The sequence below is a fragment of the Branchiostoma belcheri genome, unplaced genomic scaffold, assembly GCF_001625305.1.
Source record: "Branchiostoma belcheri isolate BF01 breed outbred unplaced genomic scaffold, Haploidv18h27 scaffold29, whole genome shotgun sequence".
NCBI lineage: Eukaryota > Metazoa > Chordata > Leptocardii > Amphioxiformes > Branchiostomatidae > Branchiostoma > Branchiostoma belcheri.
The window spans coordinates 1,300,298-1,317,941 of NW_017803898.1; the positions used below are offsets into that span (position 1 = coordinate 1,300,298).

The window sequence follows — 17,644 nt, forward strand, 5'->3', positions numbered from 1 at the left end:
TTACTTCTTTGCTTGTTTCTTTGCCATGACTTGTTCATATGCCATTGTAGCAGGGTCTTTGATGGATCTGGGGACTTCAGCAAACACAGGTAGCCTGTTGGCCTCTGCCTGCTGCCCCCTGGTGAAGTGGTGAATCACCTTCTGTCTGTCCTGCTGCTGGTGGTACAGGGTGGCCAGGTGGTAGTGAGCATCAGGCACAATGTAATCACACTCTGGTGCCAGCCTGAGGAAGTGTTCAAACTGTCTGATGGCTTCTGTCTCAGACACTTCCTTAGACAGTACGGCTGTGCAGTACACAGTCTCCAAATGGTCCTGTTTGTACATAAGGGAACTATCCAGGGTAGACAGTGCTTTGGCCAGAGCAGCCAGATCAACTGTTGGTAGGTTACTCCCCTTGAAAAGTTTTGATATCATTGTTGGTTTTGGCTGAGGGCTTGCCCTCCATATGGCCACACCCAGGTAGCAGTAGATGTGGTGCAGGTGTTGGTACAGCCAGTCTCCTGGTCCGTGCTGTAGGATGGCATCAACCACCTGCTGCAGGGTCTGCACCCGGCTGTCTCCAAATGGCAGCTGTAGGGCTGTCAGCAGCAGACAGGTGCTGTCAGTGGGGTCAGCTTGTAGCTGGGAGGTCATCAGCTGCTTCAGCTGGGCTTTGTTCAGGTTCAGGTATGACTGTTCATACAGTACTGTACTTGTGTAATCTGGTGGGGTCATATCGCGCAGCATGAATCCCTGCACCAAGGCCTTGACTCCCCCCAGGTCTGTGTACCCACTGCTGGTCAGAAGTTCTGCTCCTTCCTCCCAGGACCTGTAGGCCTTTATGCGACGTCGTGCTGTTGGTGAGTCCTTGTGTTTCTGTAGCCTGGCTCTCAGCCACTTGAGCGGCCCCTCTTCCACCTCTCCAGCTGAAGTGATGGACATGGTAGCTACAGAGGACACGTCTTCAGGCAGGCCTGAGTCTTCTGTAGTCACACTGGGTGGGACAGACTGGAAAGGGAAAGAAAAAAATATTATTTGAATCAGAACTTTTATTTGCTAGTTTAAGTTAAGGCAATTAACAAAAGTTTCTTTACACATTCAAATTTCTTTCACAGATAGTTTTGTAACAAATAAACTCAAGAATAAGAAAGATACAAGTTAAGATTTACACTAGTAGACTGCACTAATGTATTGCAACATTATCCCAAAACATTATTTTTGGAATAAGTAGTTGTCACTTAGAAAACGTGTTGCAGATATGTCTGTAAATGTAATATCAACAAACCTCCTAAAACCAATCGTATGATAGCCATTTAGTCAAAAATCATATGCATGACTGTTGTTCATCACACCTGTTTCTCCACCATCCCAGCCCACTCCCATCTCTCTTCCTGCTCTGTCCCTGCCTCCTCTTCTGCCTCCTCCTCTTCCTGTCCCTCCTCATCAGCAAACCACCACCCCTCCAGCCCCACTTGGATGGGTCCGGTCCAACCGATCTTCCTTAGCTCATCCTCTAGTAGCAGCTGCAGACAGGTGCGGTCTGTCCCCTGGTGGATCTTCTCATTCAGGGCACGAAGGACCCAGTAGCCAGTCTGGGGAAGCATTGAGAACACAATTAGCTGGTGTGTTACGCCGAAGGGCGGTTATACCGGCTATACAGATACAGAAGCTGGTGTGTTATGCCGAAGGGCAGTTATACCAGCTATACAGATACAGAAGCTGGTGTGTTACGCCGAAGGGCGGATATACTGGCTAGACAGATGCAGAAGCTGTTGTGTTACGCCGAAGGGCGGTTATACAGGATATACAGATACAGAAGCTGGTATGTTACGACGAAGGGCAGTTATACAGGCTATAGAGATACAGAATCTGGTGTGTTATGCCGAAGGGCGGTTATACTGGCTATACTGATACAGATACAGATTAATATTGCTTCTCCTTTGTTTATTTTGAAGGAAATGTCCTGTTTTAACATTAGGGTTTTCATTGAGGCAAAATGTTTTAATTTTGCAAGGCTATCATCATGTTAATTGCTAACAAGGTTGTTGATTTTAATAGCCAGATTTACTTCCAATATTATTATTAGTAACGTATGTCAGTATGCGCATCTTACCTGAGAAAGAAACTTGACGTGAACAAGGAGAGATCCTCCCTCAATCTTCTCCACTTCTATGTGGCCATCTTTCTCCACAGCCTTGCAGATGGCTTTGTCTGCCTTCATCCTGTTTGCCAGCCAAAAAGCTGCCAGGCTCATGGCCCCTGCTGCTATCCCTGTACCCAAAACGATCACTGGTGACTGGGTGACTTGGCTGGCAACGTGAGACGCTCCAACTGTCACCCCTCCAACGATTGCTGCAGCAGCCAGACCTGTGTCCTGGATCCGGATACTTGCTCCACCAAACCCTCCCTCCTTCTTCCTTTCCAGTACTGTAGCTTGTAAAGCAGCTGGTTGGCTGGTTTGTTGGGTAGTTGTGAGGACGTCTTGTTGTTGTTGCCCTGTAGCTGGTCCTTCTTGGCCTTGGAAGACTTGCATGCGACCAGTTTGTGGATGAATTGCCACAGCTCCTGGTTGTAGAAACGAGGGGCTTTGTTCTGGTTGACGAATGCCGAATGCAAAGTCTGCAGCTGGTTCCTGCACACTTGCACTTCCCTCAGCTGACCCCTGGCCCCCCTCCCCCTCTACTGACTGTTGCCCCACCTGTTTAGGGCGTGTTTCTTCTCCTTTACCTCCCATTTCTGCCCGTTTTTGTGCCTCTCCACCTTCCTCAGCACCCAGAGGACTTGATCCTTTATCAGCCATTCTGTGGATGAGCAACTAGACAAGATTATCAAGTGAAAACCAACCCTGTTTCTTGGTCTGACTCAACAGTGCAATTAACTCAACTGCCGTCACAAGATTAGCAGGAAGCACCCTTTGACCTTTAGTTTTCATGCCCTTCCAACCTTAAATACAAGTCTTCAATACACAATGAATATGATAACTTGTATCATATTAGTTGTTAGTGTGATGATACTGTTTTTTTTAGAGCTTTTGTTGATATTTTTCCAAAAAAAGATTACGTCAAAGTGTACAAAACAGTGACTTACCTGTCCTGCCCTGTGTACTTCAATTACACCGACACAGACTGAAATGCCCAGCCTCAGGCCGGTAGACAACAATTATGAGGATCATACTTCATTACACAAGGGAAATGTTTTCAAAGCTAACTCAGGGCCTGCCCATGATATTGCCACAACTGTCTATGTAAATTAAAATGAAGGGTCCAGTATTAGAGACCTACCCCCATAACTAATAGCCGACATGCTGCAAGTATGAAATGTGATCTAAAAATAGTAACTAAAGTTCTAACTTATATCTAAGTTAAATGTTTTCAAAGCCAACTTAGGGCCTGCCTAAGTTGGCTTTATACTAGTAGTATGTTGTCATGACTGTGTACGTAAATTTGATGAAGGATTCAGCACTAGAAAATTACCAACAACCCACATGCTGTAAGTATGAAATGTTATCTAAGGCCACACCAATTTAATTTGTTGGTTCACGGATTCATTTTTTTCTGATTTAAGGAAAAAAACAAAACGTTTCAGCCTCTGAATTAACTCCAAAATGCTCAGATCATACATGTATTTGAGCTAAAACAGTTGGAAGAGCTCCCTTCAATTCTCTTGTTGTTTTAGTTTTTCCAACTGTCAATGTAGTGGTTTGCTTAAAAGTTTGAAATTCATTGTTTGAATCATAAACCAGCCTGGCATGTTGTCTTTAGGGCTCCTATCATAGCATTTTGGGCTATCACAGAATGCCTAGTAGGTCTGTTGTTCTTTTTTGCCCCGTCGCTAATCTCATTATTTTTTGTGTTCGGTAGTGTACTAAAAGTACTAAATGGCCATGTAAGTTTGATTGTATGGATTGTTATCGAATGTTACGGTAAAAAAAGTAGAAAGTGTTCCATTTGAACTGATAACAGAACATGTAAATATTTTTTGAGACAAAAGATCTTGTTGGAACTAGCCTCGGTGCCATCCTCTGTAGTTTCCACCCACTCCGATCCCTAATGTCGCTATCTACCTCATTTTTTCTTCCGAAAAGAAGAGAGGACAACTATGCTACCTTACAGAGTATCTCCAACTTATGTATTGGGGATTTAAACTGATAACATTTGGGGAATAACTGGACAATTTTCTGGGGCCATGGTGTTGAACTCTGCAATATTTCCTGGGCAGCTGAGTACTAGTAGGGGACATTGAGTACTGTTAATCTTAAATTTCTTGTGATGGTTTTATTTTTGTGCTGACAGGCTCTTACAATTACAGCAAAACCATTGTCACTAACATTGTATACATTTGCACTGCATAATGTTTCCACCACAAAGTTGAAATACCTCAGAAAGCAGATTTTACATTACAACACATTATGCCCACACCTGCATGAAAATATCTACAGTTTGATATTCGTAACCCACATTGTATATACATTTCAGAAAAGTCAAAAGGTGTACATGTATAGGCAACACTTAAATCCTGGAAATAGTCACATTACTACTCCATTGATACAGATATTTTATACTGATTAATGAATAAAATATACAATATGGCATGTTTATCACACTGTACCAAGAAATGTGTTTTATGATGATAAAATCAATATCATGTACTTGAGCTGAATGCCAAATCATTACTATTTATTGAACTTAATTTAAAAGCAAACTACTGACATAAAATGAAACTGTTTATAGACTTCCTGAAATAAATCATGAAATACAACAATTGTACTGAAAACTCACAAGTCATAGGGGTATGTTCAATATACATGTACATTGCACTTGTTTACTGTTAAACACAACATTTAATTATGGAATGTAGCTTAAAATAGAATTATAAGTAGAGGATACTAGTAATAGTTTTAAAGACAATTTTTCAACACAGTGCACTTAGATGCTATGTCATAGACTTATACATGTACCTATTTCTTTTATAGAACAAGGTTTCACTTGTTTGCTTGTTTCTTTGCCATGACTTCTTCATATGCCTTTTTAGCAGGGTCTTTGATGAATTTGGCGACTTCAGCAAACCCAGTTAGCCTGTTGGCCTCTGTCTGCTGCCCCCTGGTGAAGTGGTGAATCACCTTCTGTCTGTCCTGCTGCTGGTTGTACAGGGTGGCCAGGTAGTAGTGAGCATAACGCACATTGTAATCACACTCTGGTGCCAGCCTGAGGAAGTGTTCAAACTGTCTGATTGCTTCTGTCTCAGACACTTCCTTAGACAGCATGGCTGTGCAGTACACAGTTTCCAAATGGTCCTGTTTGTACATAAGGGAACTATCCAGGGTAGACAGGGCTTTGGCCAGAGCAGCCAGATCAACTGTTGGTAGGTTACTCCCCTTGAAAATTTTTGATATCATTGTTGGTTTTGGCTGACGGCTTGCCTCCCATATGGCCCACCCCAGGTAGCAGTAGATGTGGTGCAGGTGTGGGTACAGCCAGTCTCCTGGTCCGTGCTGTAGGATGGCAGCAACCACCTGCTGCAGGGTCTGCACCCGGCTGTCTCCATATGGCAGCTGTAGGGCTGTCAGCAGCAGACAGGTGCTGTCAGTGGGGTCAGCTTGTAGCTGGGAGGTCATCAGCTGCTTCAGTCGGGCTTTGTTCAGGTTCAGCCATGACTGTCCATACAGTATTGTACTTGTGAAATCTGGTGTGGCCGTGTCAAGCAGCATGAATCCCTGTACCAAGGCCTTGACTCCCCCCAGGTCTGTGTACCCACTGCTGCTCAGGATTTCTGCTCCTTCCTCCCAGGACCTGAAGGATTGGACGTAACATTGTGCTGTTGGTGAGTACTTGTGCTTCTGTAGCATGGCTCTCGCCCACTTGAGCAGCCCCTCTTCCACCTCTCCAGCTGAAGTGATGGACATGGCTGCTACAGAGGACACGTCTTCAGACAGGCCTATAGCTGAGTCTCCTTCTGTAGTCACACTGGGTGAGACAAACTGGAAAAGGAAAGAAAAAAAAATATTATTTGAATCAGAACTCAAAGTTATCGGGATATTGTTCGCTAGCTAGTTAAGGCAATTAACAAAAGTTAATTTACACATTCAAATTTCTTTCACAGATACTTTTCTCACAAATAAACTCGAGAATAAGAAAGATACAAGTTAAGATTTACACTTGTCTAGTAGACTGCACTAATGTATTGCAACAACAGTATCACAAAAAGCATTTTTGGAATAAGTAGTTGTCACTTAGAAAACATGTGTCAGATATGCCTTTAATATTATTAACAAAACTCCTAAAACCATTTCAGAATCTATGATAGCCATCATCCCAAATTGGCTACATGAATTATTCATACCTGCTTCTCTATCCCTGCCCACTCCCATCTCTCTTCCTGCTCTGTCCCTGCCTCCTCCTCTACCTGTTCCTCTTCCTGTCCCTCCTCATCAGCAAACCACCACCCCTCCAGCCCCACTTGGATCGGTCCGGTCCAGCCAATCCTGCACAGCTCATCCTCTAGTAGCAATTGCAGACAGGTGCGGTCTGTGCCCTGGTGGATTCTCTCATTCAAACTGCGTAGGACCCAGTAGCCGGCCTGGGGAGAGAATTGAAGCATACCAATGAAAAAACTATATAACAGCATTCAAACATTTGACATGGCATTCATGTTAAGATTCAAGATAACATAGTCAAGTCAAGTCAAAGTTTATTGCACAACTAATGTACGGATACATCGTATGGCAATTAGCGGTACTAGGTACAAATCTAAAATCTAAACTATTATATTAAATCACTTTACATGTATACATACACCAGTAGAATTTTTTTTAAATCATAAAAGAGCAGGCAAGTAGCAAATATATATCTTTATGTTTATTACCAATCATCTAGCTTTAGAATTATATTTTATTGTCTGTCTCATCATGCAATTTCTCTGTTAATTTGCAACAATATTTTTCTCATGCTACTTCATTTATTCAAGTTTACCCCCATGGATAGAAGCTTTGTTTGGGTGTGACTGTCCATTTGTGTCATTTTGACCTCCTGCAAATTGTGTTTAAAAAGCTGTCTCAACAATAAATCATATCCTTGTAGCACATGTTGCAATAATTATAACTGTTTACAGGACTGAACAAAAATTTAAGCATGTATAATATACTGGTATTGTGATTGCCTTACCAGTGTAAGAAACTTGACGTGCACCAGAAGCGACCCTTCCCCGATGTTATCTACTTGGATGTGCCGTTCTCGCTCCACCGCCCTGCGGATGGCTTCTTCTGTCTGTTGCCTGTTGCTCAGGTAGAAAGATGCAAGGGTTGTCACTCCTGTAGACAGGCTTGCAGCCAGTCCAGTTCCCAGTACAACTGCGGGTGATTCTGAAACCCTGCTGGCTGCAACCACCCCTCCAATAGCCGCTCCAGCCACGAGGCCTCCTGCTGCAACGGCTGGACTCTGGATCCTGATGGTTGTGCCACCAAATGACATCTGCAGAGCCGGAGGCTGCCCAACGTTTGCAGCTGCTTGGCCTACGGGTGGGACATTGTGGTACACCTGCCCAGCCGGTTGGGGGGGCATGGGGAAGCCTTGGTGTGGAAACCGGGCTGCTTGAGCCCCGTACCCTTGCTGTTCTGGGTGGAACTGTACTGGAGCAGCCTGCTGAGGGTTCTGTTGCATCTGCTGTGGGCCCTGGTCGGCTTGTCCAACAGCCTGGGGTGCTGGTTGGCCCCCCTGTCCAGCATCCTGGGGTGTTGGTTGGCCTCCCTGTCCATGGTCCCCAGCCTGTTCAGGCTGCATTTCTCCTTGTGCCTCTATCTCAGCATCTGGTCGTGGCAGCTGGTTCTGAGCACCTCTGAGAGGTTGCCTTGGTGTTCCTTCAGCCATATTTGTGGAATCTCTTATTCAGGAATCCTGATTACCTTACGTTTACAAGCGAAAATTTTAGCTGCGTACCAAACTGTAAGAACCAGTGTACCTTTGGCACCTGTAGTTTGCTCCTTGACCTGCAAAGTGGTTGATCACATTTTGCCCCACATACGGGAAATCGTGGTTAATGTTTGACTGGACCTCTTCACATCACTGTAACACAGAGCAATTATACACTATGGCCATTTGATTGCCATATAACACACAAACATGTCTAGGTATTTATAGTTTTGTGAAGCAAAAAAAAAAAATAACCAAAGAAAATTCTGCATTTTTCTGGTTGTAGAGAAGAAAAATTTAACTTGTATTGACAAAATTTTCAGCTGACACATAAATTGTTTGTTCCTGCAGTACTGCTGCTGACCACTAGATGGAGTTGTGCACAGGTGACCCTGTCTCCCTCAGCAGACCAACCAGATGCTGCCACCTCATCACAGCTCTTACAGCCAAGTCCCACCGCTACAATGCACACATACAGCACAGAAAGGACTGTTTCTTCACCTTCCTTAGCATACTCAAGCTCAAGTGGTAATATGCTTGAGGAAGCAAGCACAAGTGACTTAAACTTAAACTTAAAGACAATCTCGAGTAACACAGTACAATCGTCAAGTACTATGCAGATGTCTGCATCAGTGACAGCATCTGCCTTACGCAGTACAACAATCTTGCATTCAGAGCAATCAGTTTCTTACCGCAGTTCAATCTCCCACCAAAGTTCCGTCCCTCACCAAAGTTTGGTCTCTCACCAGAGCTTGGTCTCTAGCCAGAGTTTGGTCTCTAGCCAGAGTTTTGTCTCAAGCCAGAGTTTTGTCTCTAGCCAGAGTTCAGTCTTACCCTACAGCTCCTCTTCTACAGTAAACCAAACCGTAGTGATGCCAAAAGCAGGGACTTTAGAAAGCAGTACCTTTGCAGTCTCTACAGCAGGGACTATGACAATCTCCTCTATGGAGCAGACTTCAGCTCTCATACAGCCAACTCCAGCCATCATCTCTACGGATCGGAGCGCTCTAAGAACTTCAGAATCATCCCTGTATCCGTCCCCAACTTCGAGTGTGGTGCCTACACCATTAAGCGCAAGCGTAAACCCACCTCTCAGCACAGAAGTACTCCCAAGCTCTGTAAGACTTGTTGAGAGCTCAAATTCGAGTCTCTTTCCCACCGCACCGACCAGTTCGGATGCTCTACTGTCCTCCTCGGAGGTCAGATTTTCTAACGACTCCGATAAGGGACTGATGCCAAGTTCAAGTGGATATTCTATAGAACCCACCGCGTCACTGACCTCCACAATCCCTCCAAGGTCGAGTACGATACTCTCGTTTAATACGTATGCTGCAGTTTCTTCGCCAATTTTCACTTCTTCGGTTGGATCGAGTCCAACCCTACTCCTTCTTTCCTCAACTGCAGTACCAATAATCAGTACAGAACTCGTGCCAACTTTTACAAGTAGACTTTCGTCATCCGAGGTAACTTTCATCACAACGCCCTCCCAAACCCCACCAGTTGCCACGACAACCGCCATTACATCATCGACAAGCAGTGTGGCGTTGAGACCCACCTCGGTTGTCGTGGTTACGAGCAGTGTTGCCATGGTGATGAGTAGCAGCGTGAACGGGACGGGGGGAGGGGTCCAGGCACCTGCCGGCTCGGGTGGTCTGCCCCTGGCTGTGTTGGTGGGGATCGTCATAGCATGCTGTGTCTTCGTTACAATATGTGGTGAGTTTGTATATGTTTATTTTGTATTTATGAAGATTTCATCATCATCATCTGTCATCCTCCGTAGAGGTGGAGCATACAAAGTTAGCTCGCCAAAACTGTTTGTCCTACATCACAGAGATAAGTTCCTGTCCCTCCAAGCCTGTTTCAGCTTCAATAAATTTCTGAAGATTTATGAAGATAAATATGAAGATTTACTAGTACCATATTTCAAATTTGGAAGGATTTAATGTGACTTACTGTAGTGGTCCTGAAACCAGACTGTAATGTTTAAACCACTCACACTTGGAACTTGGAAGTCTGGAAGGATACTTACTCTTTTCGATAAGTGCATTGTCATCTTAAACATGCTTGAGGACTGGTTTTATGTCCTCTCCCAAGGGAGAAAACTCCCAAACCAAAGCTAGGTATTCATTTTCACCAAGTTAGTATAGTGCATGTGCCTTTCACAAGGACTCAACAATGGAGTTAACCAGGGATTCGAATCCAGACGCTTTGGATTCTGAGTCAGCAACCCTAACCACTATTTATTTATTTATTTATTTAAATTGCAAACAATACAGTGCAATACAGTGGAAGCCCTGGCAGCTGAGCTGATGTCGGGCCCCACATTGTGAATTACATACATACATAACACAATAAAGTAACGAATCACAGAAATTTCTCATACCCTGGGCTAATGCATGATATACAAAAAAGGTGCATAACCTAGGCTAATGCATTATATACAAAACAGTAATAATATGAATCAGTATGGTAGGAGGCCAGAGGTCATTCAAAATATATAATATTAAATATTTACAATGTTGTAGGAATAGATGGAAGGACTAAGAGTTGTGTAATTTAGAATCGGTTTGTTGATGAAATGTAAGTGTGAAGAGCGGCCGAAACCCTAACCACTAGACCACCTTGACTTATTTTCCAGTAGTGCTGATGATCCTGCTGTGCTTTAAGAGAGGGGGTGCGTACTGTAGGAGCAGGGGTTTTTCTAAACGGGAAGAAGGGTGCTGTTCCCTCATGTAACCAGGCAGCTCCCCAAAGTGGCTACTTACACACACAGGGCCTATCAGGGATTCGAATCCAGATGCATTGGATTCTGAGTCAGCAACTCTAACCACTAGACCACCTTGACTTATTTTCCAGTAGTGCTGATGATCCTGCTGTGCTTTAAGAGAGGGGGTGCGTACGGCGCGGGGTCCAAGAAGCCCAGCCCAGCTAACGGTGGTCTGTGGGACGACGGCGTTACTCTCAGCTATATCAACAGTCATATAGAACTACCAAAGGTACGTTGTGTAGGACTAGGAGCATTGTCTTCTAACATTTATAGGGCTTCCATTGCAGGGCTCAAAATTCATTTTTGGGAATAGGTGCACTGGTGCACCCAACCTAAAAAATTAGGTGCACAAAACTTTCTGTGGGTGCACCATATAAGATAAAATAAGTAGAATGTCAGCAAAAACTAATTATGTTTTGTTTCTAAATAAAAGTACTACAAGAATGATTTTACTATTTTTCTGACACTTGGATGTTAGAATATGCTGAATACTAGTACTACTCTAAATTTAACATCTTGACATATACGTAAACCTACAAAAAATATTTGGGTGCACTGTTGCACCCACAGAAAAAAATTAGGAGCACAGCTCCAAATTTGGTTGCACTAAGGTGCACATGCACCCAGCATTTTGAGCCCTGAGAAATAAGGAGAGAATGTTAGGCTAGACCATGTGAAGATAAATATGCATTTGCTTTTCAAATGTTTCTAATTCATTAACGAAAACTATATCAACAATTCTTGGAAGTTTGAAATCTCTGATTTCTCGTTCTTGTTTTTTACTACAGGAACAGGGAGAAGAGATGAAATCGCTAGAAGGAGAGACAGATGACCCAACCCCTGCAGCCTTCACTAACTATGGCTACACTGATGAGGCTAACACAGTCAGCACCAGACTTTAGATTAACGAACATGCCTAGAATAGCAAAGTTCTTGATTCACAACCACTTGTTTGAAAAGAGTGACCCTTGGGACCGCATTAGTAGCAGTAACACCAAGCTTTAGTGCACAGTGAACCTAGTCTCCACCAGACTCCTTTGCAAGTAGAAATCAGCCTAAAAAGAATTTAGCTGGCCAGGGGAATTTGCCTGCACATGTTCTAAAAAGAATGTAGCTGGTCAGGGGAGTTTGCCCGCACATGTTCTACAGTATTATTCAGCCTACAAAGAAGTCTGGCGGAGACTACAGTGAACCTGTACCTGTCATATTACATGTAGCTCTGATGAAGATGACACAGTCATCGAAATATCAGCTCTGTCTAAACAAGTGGTTGGGCAATAAAGAACTTAACTATTCAGTCATAAAAACTGTTTATTTCACTCTCTGTTTGGTTGCTGGCTAGTAAAGGGTTTGCTATAATTACCTCCATGAAAAATGGAGGTATTGTTTTTGGCATGTCTGTCTGTGTGTCTGTGTTTCCGCACATTTGTAGCCAGCACAACTTTTGAACCTTTGGATGGATTGTAATGATATTTGGTATGTGGGTAGGTGTTGGGTAGGAAAGGGTCAAGGGCGAATTTTGAGCCTCCTGGTAGCCGACCTTGGTACTGCAGCAGAACTTCCGGTTTTTGTATTTTTTGTCCTGGACATACAATGGTCTTGATTTTTGAGTGGCGGATAGCTTTTCCTGCCAGTAATAAGTGTTGTGGGTTTGGTACCCCTAGCAGCTTGTTGTTAATTGTGGGGTGGGGGCATTAATTTTTTCGGGGAGCGATGCGTTGTCAAGTATAGTCCTCATATATGCTGTCTTACCTGTGCACATTTTTTTGTACTCAGCAGCTATGGTAATGCATGAGTATTGTTGAAGTTAATGTAAATGTCAATATTTTGTCAATGACAGAAAAATTTACATTGTATATCTTTATTCATTATTATATTTCAAAGACTACAAGACATTACTTGAGGTTAAGATTGATTTGTATACATAATATGATACATTATTGAAAATGCGAAAAACAAAGGCTAGAATATTTCAGCAAACTTGAGAAGTATAGATATAACATAAGCTATGATCAATCCCTGAGTATACGTTACGTTGAAATGTCATGTTACGGCAAATTTAAGAAAAAAATGAACACTGCATAAACGTTACATTGAAATGTCATATTACGACATATTACACAATTCCTATATGTTGAGGCATTGGTACGTTACAATGAATTAAGGCCTCAAGTAGTAACACACCTTACAAATTAAAAATGCAATCTTAAAAATTCTACATCACCTTATCATTCTAGTTGATAACTATGCAAAGAAAAAAAGGGGTTATTTTCTTCAAGTATCCAAACGATTCTATATCCATCCGCACTGTTAGTACCAAACCAAACAACTCAGATCTTTCTTTACGCCAAATAAATTTAAAACTCGTGAATTTAACAGATTTTGATCTCACTCTAACTATCCCCTCAATGCCCATAGGATTCAGAATCAGGCCAAAACTTTAGAGAGAAGACAGCACAAGTTAAAGGATATTAAGTAGACATTATAAAATCATTCCCATTTTGGGCCTTGCACTTGCTGCCCAACTTAACTATAACGTTGGCCCTGATATACTTAGTAATATTTGCTTCATTTCAAGTTAAATATCATTGTTATTTCCACATGTCAAGTTGATTTTTCACTGCAATGTTCCTTCCTTTCACTTGTAAGTGTTACCCTGTTTCAAACATAACATCTGTGTATATTTGTTTTTTTTTTCTTGTCATTCGGACAACAGTCTTGTCCTTTCCGCTCCATCCGCTGCAGTTCCGAGTACGCACCGCACGAGGGCGCACCTTAACTTGTACAGTCCGAACACCAACAGGTGGAAAACGGGCACGACCACGAACAAACCAATCAACACGAAGATAACAGAAGGGCGCCAATGTTCGTCCGAATAGTCGACCACAGGGTAAACCCAACGTTCTCCTGTGATGCCCCATCCTCCTGATACCCAGTAAATAATGAGGAACATGTTGTAGATAAAACTATAGGCCAGGGGGTGTGCGAAGTGTAGGAGTCGTGTGGGAGTGGCGCTCACAAAAATGTCCACCAAAACTATGCCGCCGTTACAGAAGTGATGCAGGATGTCTGTCAGGGGGTTGAGGTGATTTGTCCATTCGAACGATGTGCCAAAACCCATGGCAAGAGTTCGTAGGAAGGTGATCAGCAAAGCTATGGGAGCCATGGTGTTGTACAGCACCCACATCGTCTTGTGGTACCAACAGAGATCGTCAGGTGGCGCTGTTGATACGTCTACCGACAGGCCGTCATTGCTGTCTTCAGAATCAGACTCTACCTCAAAGTTCCCGGTTCCTCCAGGTGAAAAACTCTCACGTAATCTTCGAGACGAAGTCTTGTGCTTTCCTCCTAGTGCCAGTGTGCTGCTATTACCTCTTTCGTGACACCGGCTATCTGTAAGGGTGCGAAAAGGAAACTGTGAGAGACCATCTGTTATTGAAGTTATTGTTGCCAGTCTGAGAATCTAATCATGTTAATCAGAGGCTTTTTCTATTATTTTAAACATCAAGAACATGTCATACGGCACACTCAAGTTTTCCAACTTATATCAATGCCGCCACCAACACAGGTGACAGTACAATGCTCTTTTTCACCTGAGCGAAGTGAGGAAAGTCGTGTTAAGTGCCTTTCCCAAGGGCACAAGATCGCTGGCATGTCAGGACTCGAACCCGGGACCTCTTGGTTCCGAGTCGAGCACTCTTTCGCTACGCCTCACGACCCCACTGTAGTTTAATAGTTCCCCGTGCCGCATCCAAAAAGCACCTGGATACCACCTCGCAGTTACTTACCTACATCGGGACACGCAAGCGACGTTACAATGGCTGCCATGTTGTAGTAAACCGTCTGGATGAGGAAAGTCCAGTTGGTGGCGTATATGGAGAACCACGCTACACCGTAGTCCGCCACTATGTAGTCCCCGAGTGTGTAGATGAAGATGAAGAGGGTGAAGACGGCTATCGTGATGCGGTAGACTAGGAACGGTACCAGGCATCTTCGCGACCACTGCAGAAGATACAAAAAAAAAACAACTTGTTAAGTTGTATATATTGATCGTTTTGTTTAACCTGTATATAATTTGTGATGATTATGTATGTTCATTCTCTTTTAATTCTGCTGTCAGTATGTTCGTATGTTTATAAGTTTTGAACCCTGGAAGATTAGTCATTGACTAAAGGGTGTGTGCCGGTATGCCTGTGTCGTCTGTGTGTCCTTTATGGTCCAGTAGTCAGTAACCCGTAGCCTCTACCAGGCTTCGGGAGGCGGCTGGAAAGAGTAGTAATTCGCTGTGTTAATTATAGTCTACCACGATGTAGTCCCCGAGTGTGTAGATGAAGATAAAGAGCGTGAACACGGCAACCGTGATGCGGTAGACAAGGAATGGCACCAGGCATCTTCGCGACCACTGAAAAAGATGTAGGACACATAATAAGGTCAATTTCTTAAACAAAATGTGGTTAATCACTACTAAAATCTTAAACAAGATATGGCTAATTTCTTGAACAATTATGGTTAATTTCTTCAACAAAATAAGTTCAATCTCTGAAACAGAATATGATAATCACTTATGAAGTCTTAAACAAAATGATCAATCTCTTAAACAATATGTCACCCTATCTCTTAGACAACACTGTATTCTGTTTTTAAACTCCTTGGTTTCAACGAAAATGTACACTTTTCTCCCAATTGCAGATAGATAGATAGACAGATTTTGAGTTGTCCATAACATAATTTGACATTTTTTTAATAATAATGCATTTTCACATTTTCTATAGTCACATTAATTTGTCGAATTATTTTTAGCTTCTCCATCAAATTTACATTAATGTCACATTTATACAACTGTTAGAATAATCAGTTTGGCAAAGTTTGTCTGACCTCAGTTGGGGGACCCGGAACTAAAGAACTAATTAACAGACTACTACGCCGGAATCACTCTGATCTCTGCTCTGATGATTCATCACTCTATATTGCCTCAAGACATCTGACTTACACTGCTGGTAAGTATGTATTTAAAACACATCAAAATCCACCAGGCGAGTAAGACTACTAATACCAACACAAAGAAGAGGATACTAAGTTAACTCAACCAGTAATATTGTAGAGTTTGAAGTGTTAATGAGTTTGTTGCATGTGATGAGGAGGGGCCAGGCTAGCGTCCGTCGGGAATTTGATAGTCAGTTGGACCAATGCCTGCGGACACGTGCAGGGTAAGCGTGTTTATTCCTGATTGGTCCATCCTATGACAGATTTTTGAGGACTATAATTAAGTCTAATTAGCATGCTGGTTTTCTGTGGCTTTAATCACCTTAATTATCAAGGAGGCTTCTTAGAAACGGTATCTAATGATGAATCCGTCTGGTATGTCCGTTTCCAGATCTATCTATATCTAGACAGCTAGCGCTGTCACATATATAGTCTATGCTAGCTTCTTGAAATCAGTTGTAGTAAAATCAGTTGTAATAAAGCAAAGAAATAACTTATTACGTAAAACATAAAATCAGAGAAAAGGTACTTACCCCCCCACCCCACACACACACACTTATCGGCCTCCTTCACACAAGTACAGAACACACAACGATTATAGCTATCATACTTAGGCTTAAATAGCATATTTATAATCTCTCCCAGGCTCCCAAGCTGCTGGAAAAATAGTAGAAATTGACCAAATAGAAATATTTCGGCGTTAGGACACGTCCGGCTTTTGGTGTGTTTCAACTTAGAAACTCGTAGAAATCTGTGTTTGAGCATGTGAAGTAACTTTCGACTTGGTACTTAAGGTAAGAAACCCCGATAAAAAGCCTACAAACACGCCAAAAATAACCCAAAACCCAAACCTCTGCTTGGAGAGTAGCAGAGAACAACAACTTCACTTCCGCAAACACAAAGATCAGATAAAACCTGTGCTTTGTAAGATTTTGGGTGTGTCTCAACCTATTCAGAGTTGTGTACTCAAAACACGCAACAGAAAATTACACTCGGCAATCTATATAAGCTTGTATTCCTAGTCATTTCGGTTAAGACAAGTGACAATACATATGTACACACACACACAGTCCTCCTATTAAGGTTACGTGTATGTAAGACAACTACAGTTAAGGGACACAGTATGCACTGCAATACTCACTCAACCAAGCCAGAATTGTGTACCCAAAACATGTAACAGAAAATTATACTCGGCAATGTATAACCAAGGTGTATTCCTAATAATTTTTGTTAAATTGAAAGAGACAATACACACACAGACACAAACAGTCTAGTCTCTACAACTACGCTGGCTATAGGAGTATATTTGCCAAGGGAGTTTGGCCGCCTTGTAGGTTTTTGACAGTTCGGAGGGAAAGAAACTACCTTCCCTTGCCAATTTTACTCTCTTTTGGGCCCAATTCTACGATCCGTATTACCACAGAAAGGCCTGGTGGAGGCTACACACAGTCACACCCAGTTAAGGTTACGTGCATGTAAGACAACTAGAATTAGGGACACGATATGTCTTGTAGTACGAATCCGGAGGTGTGTACGCAAATCATGCAAAAGAAAATCACACTCGGCAACATAATGTGCATTCCTAATCAACTTTGGTTAGGACAATGTACATGTACACACGCAACCCCACCCATTAGGTTACGTGTATATGTAAGACAACTACAGTTAAGAAACCCAGTATGTATTGCAATACTTACTGCTGAAGAATAGAACACACTTCTGTCGGGGTGTCTCAGAAACAAATTTGATGTCTCGAACTCTTCTATAATCATTTCAAGGCGTAAAATCTGTACCGGAACTACATAGGTAAAAACTAGATAGCTCTTTACAGAGCTGTAACTTTGGCTAACACTAAACCTACAAAGGTGACAAGCAGACAACTATAAAAGTAAGGGATGATCCACTAGCAATCACGTATATCCAGGTGGAACCACATTTCAACAAAAGTTACCGTAATATTTTCAATACGCCGTTTTATTGCAAATTTCACGTCAAAATTTTGTATAACTGA

The 17,644-nt window shown here is 42.6% G+C and overlaps 4 protein-coding genes across 5 annotated transcripts; 1 reads left to right on the forward strand and 3 right to left on the reverse strand.

Moving 5' to 3' along the window:
- Positions 1-2,908, reverse strand: LOC109472920. Its single transcript, XM_019772786.1, has 3 exons — positions 2,093-2,908; positions 1,332-1,571; positions 1-987 (listed from the first exon to the last, which is right to left on the reverse strand). The coding sequence occupies exons 1-3, from the start codon at positions 2,777-2,779 to the stop codon at positions 1-3; spliced, it is 1,914 nt and encodes a 637-aa protein (XP_019628345.1). The 5' UTR covers positions 2,780-2,908.
- Positions 2,909-4,751: 1,843 nt separating this feature from the next.
- On the reverse strand, positions 4,752-7,655 carry LOC109473019. The gene is made up of 3 exons (XM_019772911.1): positions 7,140-7,655; positions 6,319-6,555; positions 4,752-5,956 (listed from the first exon to the last, which is right to left on the reverse strand). The coding sequence occupies exons 1-3, from the start codon at positions 7,632-7,634 to the stop codon at positions 4,961-4,963; spliced, it is 1,728 nt and encodes a 575-aa protein (XP_019628470.1). The 5' UTR covers positions 7,635-7,655; the 3' UTR covers positions 4,752-4,960.
- Positions 7,656-8,990: 1,335 nt separating this feature from the next.
- On the forward strand, positions 8,991-11,585 carry LOC109473058 (cell wall integrity and stress response component 4-like). Of its 2 annotated transcripts, none has more exons than XM_019772959.1 (3): positions 8,991-9,596; positions 10,740-10,879; positions 11,439-11,585. In XM_019772959.1, the coding sequence occupies exons 1-3, from the start codon at positions 9,116-9,118 to the stop codon at positions 11,550-11,552; spliced, it is 735 nt and encodes a 244-aa protein (XP_019628518.1). In that variant the 5' UTR covers positions 8,991-9,115; the 3' UTR covers positions 11,553-11,585. The 2 variants fall into 2 exon arrangements, with proteins under 2 accessions (XP_019628518.1, XP_019628519.1); XM_019772960.1 differs by lacking the exon at positions 8,991-9,596 and adding an exon at positions 10,481-10,557 and having other exon boundaries at positions 10,776-10,879.
- Positions 11,586-12,804: 1,219 nt separating this feature from the next.
- LOC109473080 (protein rolling stone-like) lies at positions 12,805-14,682 on the reverse strand. The gene is made up of 2 exons (XM_019772991.1): positions 14,439-14,682; positions 12,805-14,043 (listed from the first exon to the last, which is right to left on the reverse strand). The coding sequence occupies exons 1-2, from the start codon at positions 14,476-14,478 to the stop codon at positions 13,352-13,354; spliced, it is 732 nt and encodes a 243-aa protein (XP_019628550.1). The 5' UTR covers positions 14,479-14,682; the 3' UTR covers positions 12,805-13,351.
- Positions 14,683-17,644: the final 2,962 nt, after the last annotated feature.